Below are 12560 nucleotides of genomic sequence, written 5' to 3' on the forward strand. Positions count from 1 at the left end.
GCAATTTTAAATAAGTGCAAGTTGACAAGTTATCCAATGAATTTTGGTAAAAAAGTGGAAGTGCAAAAGCATAAATTTGTACCCCCTATTTTAATTTGCGCCATGGCTCAGCCTACACTTGACTGCCTATGGTTAAAAGCTGTAGCCAGAGAAGGAAGAGGAAGCGAGACACCCCACTCACTGTTTTTCTTTCTTTCTGGTTCAATAAAAGTCAATGAAGTAAGTAGACCAGACCCAGCTGCTGTTGCATTGGTGTCTGTGGGAGACTCAACCCATTAACTAGACCGGAACTGACAATGTTTTAAAATGTAAACAGCCTATCCGCCATCTTTGCTGTAGCCAAATATTCTCTATATTGCTCAGCTTAGTTACAACTTGCAAACTTTGCAGGTGTTTCTGATTAATAAACAATGCCATGCTGGTGGGTGGTACCATTTGATATAAAACCCAGCCCTGAAATGAAGCGTGTGCACGTCATTTCATAGGAAAAGACACAGCATTGGCACGAAGTGGGCAGTTCGGGGTTGTCACTTCAAGCCCAAATATATTCTACTTTGTTTTAATCAATGACTTATTGACTTTGTGTTGTCCAACGTCATAAGTAAGCTCTTGCCATCGTCTTTCAACTAAAAAAAAAGTGGATTTCTACTGCTGTGGGCGTATAACCTATATTATTGCCTTTTTAAAGCTGTTTTGTAGAAGACACAGTGGTTATTTTAGTGCTCTGTAATGTTTTGGTGGCTTACTTGCCTGTAGGGGTTTGTAAAGACAAAGGCTTGTATTGTGCACGTGTGTATACAGGCTGTGAGAAGCCTTGCATCTCACTGGTCTGTCTCGGAGGCCCCCAGACACTGAGTACTGTGTTTTTGGCCAATCCAGATGACCTAGAGTAACCCCCCCCCCAACCTACAAAAACCTCCACACAGTCTGCACGCCATGCAAACATTACCCCTGTGTGCTGCTCTGCTGATTTGCCATGGTTACGGCCCATTGAACCTGTGCACCGCTGTGTTAATTATGCACTCAAGCTACTCAATTCAGGGGTTCTTCAGGACTTCTGGAATGGAATGTAACTCTCTTTTTACTACAGTTGAAGTGATGATTTCCTCCCAAAATTCTCATGATTGCACTCAGTATGGCAGTATGTAGTCTAAATGTTTCTTGAATAGCCTTTTTCTACTCCTTAACCCTTTACACCCATGGTAGCAATTGAAAGGGACCACTTTTCAAAAATATGGGGAAATTATCGGACCAAAGGTGAGGACACGGCAGTCAAGCATTAGATTAAGACGTCTAACTGGTGTATGGAAGTGGCCACACAGCTCTCCGAAGTGTGCACAGTTACTAAATCATTTCAATTCATGTTTATGGCTCAAGGAAAGAGTTTTCAACTATTAGGTGTTTCTTTTTAGCTCTCCTAGCTGTACCGTTGAAGAATTGAAGCAAGCACGGCCCTCATCCCCATCACACAATTATTGTTTTCGCAATCCAGAATTGGTCCATTTATAAATTGCATTCTGGGTCAGATTGGCACAATTTTGAAAGCTTTTCTCTTGCCAACATGACTAGCTAAGTTATAAAACACTATCTTCGTGTTAGGCTTTCATAAGGCACTTTTCAGAGAAAAGGATAGTCATTTTGGTGTGCATAGAATGGATTATTGAGTACATTCAGGTGCGTGTTCTGCTGCTAATTTTCTTCAGAATGTGACAAACGGGCTCCTTCTGATAAAAATGACCCAGGGTATGATGCCATGTCATCCTTGTAACTGTACATCAAATATAGCGATCATAAACATTGATAATGTAAAGGACTTGAGTTTCGTCATATGGAAAAGCGAAGCGCACATTTGGACTTGTGGGTGTGGTTTGCTTGTATGACATTAAAGCAGTATTTATAATCAATGTCTCATCTTTCAAAACAAATCGAGTCCTCTTGATCTACAATATTCCCCTCTCTGATTAAACATGTGCAAAAGTAGCCCAATTAGCGAGAGGGGCGGGTGTATCTTCTTGTTGCGCTTATTCAACGCCTGTCAGTTGAATCCCATGCAGCTCTGTAGTGGAGACCCTGAGTTCTGATGTCTTGTACAGCATGTTACTGTATAGCCACTGCATTCCAATAGTGCTTATCAGTGACCAAATCTGCCATTTTCAACCAGTATACAGGTTTGAGTGTGAAGGGATAGTTTCAGGACCATTTTGCTTTGCGGTAGTCTTCTTGGTGTTTCAGTATAGGCACCAGAGTAGTTCAGTCATGTTGAATGCATCCCAGGTGTTGACCAGTGTTGGCTCCCTGTTTCCTACAGAGACGGTGTATCTTTTTGGGGGCTGGGACGGCACACAGGACCTGGCTGACTTCTGGGCCTACAGTGTTCAGGAGAACCAGTGGGTCTGCATCTCCAGAGACACAGAGAAGGAGGTGAGAGAGCAAGATGTATGAAAGACAGAAGGATGGTGGAAAAGAGGAGTTATGGTGACACAGAACAACACTGTTAAATGGTCCATACTGATTGTTACAGCTGCTTAATGTGCAAGAACACTAAATTGTTTATAGAAATGATCATGATAATGACTGCAGTTTTCTTTGGTCAAGGTGAAGGTAATGTCTATCTAACGGATGATTATAATGAAGATAATAGTTGAAAGTTTCACTATAGGAAAATATAACAAAGGCGTAATGTTTCTGATTAGGACCTGGATATCAACCAAGCTCAGTAAATGGTAACACCGCTGTCACCACGTGGGAGCAAGGGGCCGAGTCGTCTCATTCTCCTATTTTATAGATAGTTTGTGTGATGGCTTACCCCGTCCTCTCCCAGAGTGGTCCCAGTGCGCGGTCCTGTCACAAGATGTGCATCGACAGCCAGCGGCGGCAGATCTACACACTCGGCCGCTACCTAGACTCCAGCGTCAGGAACAGCAAGTCTCTGAAGAGTGACTTCTACCGCTACGATGTCGACGCCAACACCTGGACACTGCTCAGCGAGGACACGTCAGCCGACGGCGGGCCCAAGCTCGTCTTTGACCACCAGGTTACCCCATTATCTCGCCCCTCACACAGCTGTATCACACACATACAAACTGGCTAGGAGTGAATTTAAACACTTTGGGCCTCATTAAAAATAGGTTAAAGGGTTTTTGTTGGTTAAATAATTGGTCCACTCAGCCATCTGGAGGTGAGACCAGAGCACTGATGATGAAGGCTTAGCCGGTTATAGTCTTGACATATTTTCCCCCTGTCCCACTTTTTAAGCTAAAAACTGATCTGTAAATGCTAAGGATTTTTGCATATTTTTTTCCACTGCTCTAAGCCCAACACTGAAATCCAAATGTTGAATCTCATGACTCTCTCTTTGTACCCAACCTTTCTCTCATCCTTCCTCCCTCTCCTTATAGATGTGTATGGACTCGGAGAAGCACATGATCTATACGTTTGGTGGTCGAATTCTGATGTGTAACGGCAGTGTGGAGGACAGCAGGACGTCCGAGCCCCAGTTCAGTGGGCTGTATGCCTTCCACTGCCAGGCCGGAACATGGAGCCTGCTCAGAGAAGACTCCTGCAACGCTGGGCCTGAGGATGTCCAGTCTCGCATCGGACACTGCATGCTCTTCCACACTGTGAGTTATGGGAGTAGTACCATGAATGGTGTTGATGTTAGGGTAATGTTGCCTGGATGTTACTGAACCGTGCTCATACTCACACATATCAACACACAATGTGGCAACATTGCAGTGACATTCTTTATAGAATTCAGCACAAACACCAGAATGATTTATTGACCAAAATTAATCAATACCCACACAATCATGACTGAATCATTCAGAATTCACTGTTTTGTGTTTTTAGAGAAAGCAAAAGACATAACAGAACAAATATGCACCAAGTTTACTCTCAGGACATTTATGAAGCCAAGGAAAGTTGTTCAGACTATTATCTTGTTCCACAGAAGAATGTAAACCATTCAGTGTTGGCATGAATATGAAATAGAATGTGCTCTTCTCTCTCTCTCATCCCCCCTTCCTTTCTCCAGAGGAATCGTTGTCTGTATGTGTTCGGAGGTCAGAGGTCAAAGACGTACCTGAATGACTTCTTCAGCTACGACGTGGACGGGGACCATGTGGAGATCATCTCAGACGGAACCAAGAAGGACTCCGGCATGGGTAAGACTGTCCGCTTAGTATAGTACAACCGACACCTTAATTGTTTTAGTGCCAACATTTTGTTCCAAATGGATCTGGTCAGGTTTCAGGTGTCAGATTGGCAGGTCTAATGCCAAGGGTGTTGCAAGGGTAAACTTATTTAGTTTTTCATGTAGAAGTCCCCTTTACTGCTTTCAGCACTTGCACCCTGGGTTCCGACCATTCTGCAGGGCAACAGAGAATCCAGTAGCGTGGCCGTAGTGCGTTTCTTTACAAAGTTGGAATTCATAATTGCTTGCTGTGATTAGAAAGTGAGCAGTTGATGTCATCAGCTTCTGAGAATAGCATTTTTGTCATGTGCAAATGGGGTTCTTAGAAATTCCCACCCCTGTATTATTGTGGTATTTAGCAAAACCACAGGAACATTTAATTAGATTGCGCTCTCACACCACACACACACACACACTGTTTCAATCTCTCACAATTCACTTTCTCTTTAGGTTTTATTCTCACTCTCTCACAGAACCACACTCTTTCATCCTCTACTTTTTCTATTACACACACACAGGGTTGCAAAGCTACTGGTAATTTCACCAAAGTTACTGGAATCTTCACTAATTTTGATAATTAACAGAAAAGATAACAAACTCGGCAAAAAAAGAAACATCCTTTTTTCAGGATGGATCTTTTACTTTTTTAGTTACTTTAGATTCCATATGTGATATTTCATAGTTTTGATGTCTTCACTATTATTCTACAATGTAGAAAATAAAAAAAAAAATAAAGAAAAACCTTTGAGTAGGTTTGTCCAAACTTTTGGCTGATACTGTCTGTCTGTAATAAATAAATACATATATATTCAAGCATAAACGACCAAAGTTATCAGCTCAGCAAAAAAAGGAAACGTCCTCTCACTGTCAACTGCGTTTATTTTCAGCAAACTTGTGTAAATATTTGTATGAACATAACAAGATTCCACAGACATGTGACAATGTGTCCCAGAACAAGGGGGGGGGGGGTCAAAATCAAATCAATCTGGACTGCACCAGATTTGCCAGTTCTTGCTGTGAGTCTTACCCCACTCTTCCACCAATTGACCTTAATTGCCTACCATCTGTAAGCTGTTATTGTCTTAACGACCGTTCCACAGGTGCATGTTCATTAATTGTTTATGGTTCATTGAACACGCATTGGAAACAATGTTTAAACCCTTTACAATGAAGATCTGTGAATTATTTGGATTTTTACAAAGTATCTTTGAAAGACAGGGTCCTGAAAAAGGGACGTTTCTTTTTTTTTTGCTGAGTTTAGTCAAGACGTGGACAAGGTTATAAATAACTTTTTTTAAATTGAAATAATGATTGTGTCCTTCAAGCTTTGCTTTCGTCAAAGAATCCTCCATTAGCAGCAATTACAGCCTTATAGACCTTTGGCGGTCTAGTTGTCAGTTTGTTGAGGTAATCTGAAGAGGTTTCACCCCGTGCTTCGTGAAGCTCCTCCCACAAGTTGGGATTGGCTTGATGGGCACTTCTTACTTACCATACAGTCAAGCTGCTCCCACAACAGCTCAATAGAGCTGACCAGATCTTCAGTTTCTTGGCAATTTCTCGCATGGAATAGCTTTCATTTCTCAGAACAAGAATAGACTGACGAGTTTCAGAAGACAGTTCTTTGTTTCTGGCCATTTTGAGCCTGTAATCGAACCCAGAAATGCTGATGCTCCAGATACTCAACTAGTCTAAAGAAGGACTGTTTTTTTTTTTTTTTTTTTTTTTGCTTCTTTAATGAGAACAACAGTTTTCAGCTGTGCTAACGTAATTGCAAACGTTTTTTTAATCATCAATTAGCCTTTTTAAAAAGATGAACTTGGATTCGCTAACATAACTTGCTATTGGAACACAGGAGTGATGGTTGATGATAATGGGCCCCTGTACGCTTCTGTAGATATTCCATAAAAAAAATATGCCATTTCCAGCTACAAAAGTAACTTACAACATTCAGTGTCTACACTGTATGTATCAATTTGATGTTATTTTAATGTACAAAAATGGACATTTCTAAGTGACCCCAAACTTTTGAACAGTTGTGTCTAAAGGTCTGGAAAAAATTAAGAGACCACTGCAAAATTAGCAGTTTCTCTGATTTTACTATTTATAGGTATTTTGTTTTGACATTTAGAGCATTTATTTGCTAAAAATGACAACTGGTCAAAATAACAAAAAAGATGCAGTGTTGTCAGACCTCAAATAATGCAAAGAAAATAAGTTCATATTCATTTTTAAACACAATACTCAATGTTTTAGAAAATCAATATTTGATGGAATAACCCTGATTTCCATTCACAGCTTTCGTCTTGGCATGCTCTCCACCAGTCTTTCACATTGATGTTGGGTGACTTTATGCCACTCCTGGAGCAAAAATTCAATCAGCTCTGCTTTGTTTGATGGCTTGTGACCATCCATCTTGATCACATTCCAGAGGTTTTCAATGGGGTTCCGGTCTGGAGACTGGGCTGGCCATGACAGGGTCTTGATCTGGTGGTCCTCCATCCACACCTTGATTGACCTGGCTGTGTGCCATGGAGAATTGTCCTGCTGGAAAAAAACAATCCTCAGAGATGGGGAACATTGTAAGATCAGAAGGAAGCAAGTTTTCTTCTAGGATAACCTTGTACGTGGCTTGATTCATGCGTCCTTCTCAAAGGCAAATCTGACCGATTCCAGCCTTGCTGAAGCACCCCCTGATCATTCGAGGTCTGACAATACTGCATCTTTTTTGTTATTTTGACCTGTCGTTATTTTCTGCAAATAAATGCTCTGTAAAAGACAATTGTTTTTATTTGGGAAAAATGTTGTCAGTAGTTTATAGAATAGAATAAAAATGTACATTTTACCCAAACATACCTATAATTAGTAAAACTAGAGAAACTGATAATTTTGCAGTGGTTTCTTAATTTTTTTCAGAGCTTTGTTTGTGTGTGTTTGTTCACACATACAAATTAAACACCAATGGTATTCACTAAGTTTTTATATTTTATATTTAGGATTGTTTTACAGCTTTGTCATTCAATAGTTTTTGTAAAAATCATCTTGTTCCTTATTTCATATATTTTACATGTGATAAAAGGCCTCACAGAGGGCCAGAGATGATTAGACACCTGTGATAAGTGAAGTACCCAAAAGGGCCTGTACATGTCTTGTGATAAAGATAACAAAAGTCTGGTAGTTTGCTGGTAAACTTAGAACTTTTCCAGTAATGTACCCTCCCTTTTGCAACCCTACACACACACACACACACACACACACTAACCTGAGCAAATCGCAACGTTGCACTCCGTTTAGTCACTATCAGCTGATGCTTTGTGTGGAGCCTAATCTGTCTTTTTCCCCTCAAGCTTGTGACTCAGTGATACTACCTTTACGGAACTCCCCATCACATATATCTTCATCTACCCTTAACCACAGATTCTATTAGATTCTTTAGTGTTCAGATGCAGTAGATGGTTGTAGGAGATACCATCTCATGGTTCCTCTATTAAAGTGACATGTGACAGACTTTTCAGTGCAGCTCATTAAAAGGCACAGGGCAGCAGAGAGAGAAAGAGATGCTTGTTGTCCTGAAACATATTGTCTAAGATCTCTGGATGGGCAGAGCTGGACTGGACTGGCGTGATGATGGCAGAGTATTAATAGGACCTCTGTCTGTGTGCCTCTCGCATCTGTGTCATCCTGCAAGAACGAGAGATGGTGAGGGAGGGTGGAGGGAGGCAGAAGGAGAAGGAGAGGGAGCGAAGAGGCCGAAAGGGAGAGCGAGTAAGAGACGAGGGAGAAGCCGAAAGATGCAAAATGAGCAAGCGAGAGCAAAAGAACAGGAGAGATGGAGCGAGAAAGAACAGAATGTATTTTGGCAGGAAGGAAGTAGCAAGCCCAAACAGTGCTCTTGTAATAATTCTCGAATGTTTATCGCTGCCACAACTGTTCTGTGTTCTGCTCCGCTATCACAGAAACATCTTCCTGTTCATTTCCATTTCAGTTCCATTTCAGAACTGTGCTCTAATAAGCTCTATATCTATCCCAAATGGCACCCTATTCCCTATAGTGTGTACTATTGAACAGGGCCCATAGCTTTTGGTCAAAAGTAGTGCACTGCATATGTGTTAGGGTGCCATTTGGGATGAAAGTTGTCTGAAGTGCAGAGCACAGTCTCTAGTGGCTCTGTCCTTCTGGTGGGTTTTTTCTTGTTCTTCAAATAAACTTATTTGTTTGGTTGATTCTCTAAAACAGTCTGTACTCTCTACTCAAGTTACACAGGCTGGTTGACCTAGGGGCCTGTTTTATTTATCCAGAAGTTAATGCCTAGCTTAATGTCTTGGAACAGGACGTTGTCGCATAATTCATGTAGTGTGCTGTTTGGCAAACTGTCTATGGACCTTGTTTGAGAAATGGTCCTTGTTTGAGAAATGGTCCTAATTCCTTACATGGTGGGTTCCATAAAAATGTATTTGTTCAAGTTGGTAGTACTAAGTGATTTAAAAAATGTCCTCCCAGCACAACACCTCTTCTTTGTTTTGACACTGTTCTTACTATCATTGCCATGGTAACGACCCACATAGATTTGATACACTATGACGTCATTGCGAAAGCTTATACCTGCTTCTTACTTACAACTACTGAAACACGTGACGAATAAGCAGCCGATGACCACAAAGCGGAAGTACTTGGCCTATATGTGCGCTATACGTATGAATAGGAGCATACTGTATACACTGTGACGTGTCATGACCACAAATGCATCATGTGCAATCAGGGGATTGCTTTAGACAAGCAATGTACGTAAATCGGGGTAAAACAACATGCATATGGATAGTTGCATACTGTTTACACTGTGACCGCAAACACATCCTGTTCTGTCAGTAATGCAAATCCGTAGAAAAACAAACATACATTTGCATTGTGTCCTGTTTGTTTCCAGAGAATTTCGTTGCTATGTGAGCAGCCTTTTGCTTTTGTGGTCTATCCCATTTCTCTCAAATCTTTTAATCTTGGCCTCTGATGGAAAAAATGTGTGATAGCGTTAAATAACCATAGAGCCCAGAATTCTGTGACCAGGAAGAATGCTGAATCCCTGCCATTCTCTCTCTCTGTGTGTTATCTCAATGTAGCCTGCTATTATCTCCCGGTGTTCTCGGAAGCATCAATCTATGTTTTAAACCTCTCTCTGATGTGTGTTTGTCCCACAGTGCCGATGACGGGCTTCACCCAAAGGGCCACCATAGACCCAGAGCTGAATGAGATCCACGTTCTGTCTGGCCTCAGCAAGGACAAGGACAAACGAGAAGAGAACGTCCGTAACTCATTCTGGATCTACGACATCGCACGCAACAACTGGTACGAATCACACACACACACAGTCTTGTATAACTAACCATTTGGACACACACATTGCAGTCCCATTCACATATTTTCCCTAACCCTAGTTCCTAACCCTAAAACTAACCCTAGCTCCTAAACCTAATTCTAACCTTAACCCAAAACCCCCTAGAAATAGCATTTGATCTTGTGGGGACAAACAAAATGTTTGTTTACTATTCTTGTGGAGACTTCTGGTCCCCACAAGTGCAGTTGAACACGCCCACACACCAGCAAACGCACACAGTAAGACACTTTGATACAATCGTCAACCAGTAACATCCTATTTCAAAGGCTTTCCTGACCTGAAAGTGAGTTTCAATCTCTCTGCCCTTCAAAAGAGAACTAAATGTTCTTTCAGAGGGTGTGTTTCAGAGGGTGTGTGTGTTGTACCTCTGCACCTTCATGGAGAAAGTCTTTGTTCTGGCCTAGCTAATTTGGTCAGTTGAAACAGTGCTTGTGAGAGAACAGGCTGTCAGTGCTGCCTGCCGCTGGTTCCGGTACACTGCTTTCTCCACTCGTTCTTTTTACTGAGTGTCCAGTAAATTTAAGTCAATGTAACGGCTCATGCTGTGTGTGTGTTTCTCCGTAGGAGGCTGTCTAGAAGTGTGTTCCAATATTTGCTTCGGGGTGTGTGGGCGTGTTTCCTTTTTAAAGTACAGAAACACAATTGGTGTTCCTCTTCAGGGTTAAGGCTATGTGCGTACTAACTTGTTGTACTGTGTGTGTGTGTTGTGTGTGTGTGTGTGTGTGTGTGTGTGTGTGTGTGTGTGTGTGTGTGTGCGCGCGCCCCTGCGCGCTGCAGGTCGTGTGTGTATAAGAATGACCAGGCGGTGAAGGAGAACCCCAGTAAGGCTCTGCAGGAGGAGGAGCCCTGTCCACGCTTCGCACACCAGCTGGTCTACGACGAAATGCACAAGGTCACGCGCGCGCACACACACACACACACACACACACACACACACACACACACACACACACACACACACACACACACACACACATGCTTAAAAAAACTTTTGGACCTTTATTTAACCAGATTAGTCTGGTTGAGAACATTTATTTTTCAAGAGAGACCTGAACGAAGACAGCAGCCTCTTAAAGAATAAGTTACAGGTCTGAGAGCCAGAAATCTTGCTTGTTTGTAGGTGACCAAATACTTATTTTACACCATAATTTGCAAATAAATTCATAAAAAATCCCACAATGTGATTTTCTGGATTGTTTTTTTTGTTTTTTCATTTTGTCTGTCATAGTTGAAGTGTACCTATGATGAAAATTACAGGTCTTTAAGTGGGAGAACTTGCACAATTGGTGGCTGACTAAATACTTTTTTGCCCCACTGTACATCAATATAACAAGCAGCATGTCAGTGAAGAACATGGACACACACACACTTCTACAAAATGCTATAAGCTTAAGGGCACAAAAGTCTTAATTAAATACTGTTTCAGGATATCATTATGATCTGAGACCAGCTGCAGTTTTGAGGGTATTGATGGATAATATCGAATATATCCTCTTTGTGTCCAGGTACACTACCTGTTTGGAGGGAACCCAGGGAAGTCGTGCTCTCCTAAGATGCGTCTGGATGACTTCTGGTCCCTCAAGCTGTGTCGCCCCTCCAAGGAGTACCTGCTCCGACACTGCAGATACCTAATCAGGAAGTACAGGTACAGAACCAGAGAATGGACTAGACACCTGGAACTGAACCATAACCTCTCTGTACCATATAGCAAAACGGTGGATACAAATGTATAGGATTTATGACACAATTCTAGTTTTGGGTTCTGCTTTGACACTGATTCCACCTAGTGGCCATGTCTTGCCATTGTAGGGAAGGGTTTTCTCCTCGCTCATTTTGCAGTCTTTGCAGTGATCTTTTCACCTTGTGTGGTACAGAGTTTCTGTAGGTTAGGCTAAACGATTTCCTCTAACTCTCTGTAGGTATTCCTGAAGATCTGTTTGTTTGTGTGTGTTTGTTTTGTTTTTTTTAGGTTTGAGGAGAAGGCCCAGTCGGAACCTCTGAATGCTCTGAAGTACCTGCAGAACGACCTCTCTCTGACCGTGGACCACACCAACCCTGACGAGACCAAAGAGGTGAGGGACGGGAGGGAGGGTTGACTGATGGGGAGAGGTACCTGCACGTTGTGCAGTGTTATTTATTAAACTGCTTTTAGATCAAGTAAACGGATTAAATGATTTGAGAATGTATCATTCAAAGCCTGTCTGTTGATGTTCATTGTTTTGATATTATTACCATAGTTACTCAGGAGTGAAATGGCAGTGTATTTGTTGGTGGTGTTGCGTTAGTGTTCAGTGACTGAGAGGTTGTGTTCCGATGTGACTGTTCAGTTCCAGCTCCTGCCCTCAGCTCTCTTCAAGTCCAGCTCTGACTTCATCCCTCTGGGTAAGAGCCTGCTGCGTTATCGGCAGACTTCACTGGACACACAGTAGATGGAAACCAATGAACGGAAGGATTATTCTCTCCTCCTTTTTCCCCCTTCAGCCATTCTTTCTGACGTACTTTCATTTTGATCCTCCCACATGAACTTTTTGAGCGCGTATGTGACCTTTATGAGCTCATATGACTTCCTGTGGAGCAATTGAAGTGAGTCTTTTCTTCCTCCCACTCTCTCCCACTCTCTCCCCCTTCACCTTCTCTTGTCCTTCTTTCCCGCTCTCTTTATTCCTCTCCATCCCTCTTCCCCCTCTCCATTCTTCCCTTCTGTCACACTCCCTCCCACGCTCATCTCTTCCCCTCTCCGTTCTTCCCTTCTGTCACACTCCCTCCCACGCTCATCTCTTCCCCTCTCCGTTCTTCCCTTCTGTCACACTCCCCCTCCCACGCTCATCTCTTCCCCTCTCCGTTCTTCCCTTCTGTCACACTCCCTCCCACGCTCATCTCTTCCCCCCTCTCCGTTCTTCCCTTCTGTCACACTCCCCCCCCACGCTCATCTCTTCCCCTCTCCGTTCTTCCCTTCTGTCACACACCCTCCCACGCTCATCT

General features: G+C 42.4%; 1 protein-coding gene across 8 annotated transcripts in view; it reads left to right on the plus strand.

Moving 5' to 3' along the window:
• Positions 1 to 12560, plus strand: part of LOC135515884 (muskelin) — a 30516-nt gene that overhangs the window by 14248 nt on the left and 3708 nt on the right. For 4 of the 8 annotated variants that reach the window (XM_064939707.1, XM_064939701.1, XM_064939703.1 and 1 more), the window contains 9 exons: positions 2309 to 2421; positions 2786 to 3034; positions 3399 to 3620; positions 4034 to 4163; positions 9382 to 9529; positions 10356 to 10470; positions 11084 to 11223; positions 11548 to 11650; positions 11906 to 11960. In XM_064939707.1, the coding sequence (XP_064795779.1) occupies positions 2309 to 2421; positions 2786 to 3034; positions 3399 to 3620; positions 4034 to 4163; positions 9382 to 9529; positions 10356 to 10470; positions 11084 to 11223; positions 11548 to 11650; positions 11906 to 11960 (1275 nt within the window). The remainder of the gene's footprint in view (positions 1 to 2308; positions 2422 to 2785; positions 3035 to 3398; positions 3621 to 4033; positions 4164 to 9381; positions 9530 to 10355; positions 10471 to 11083; positions 11224 to 11547; positions 11651 to 11905; positions 11961 to 12560) is intronic. The other 4 variants (XM_064939709.1, XM_064939710.1, XM_064939704.1 and 1 more) reach the window with 1 other exon arrangement.

The sequence above is a fragment of the Oncorhynchus masou genome, chromosome 27 (assembly GCF_036934945.1).
Source record: "Oncorhynchus masou masou isolate Uvic2021 chromosome 27, UVic_Omas_1.1, whole genome shotgun sequence".
NCBI classification, from domain to species: Eukaryota; Metazoa; Chordata; class Actinopteri; order Salmoniformes; family Salmonidae; genus Oncorhynchus; species Oncorhynchus masou.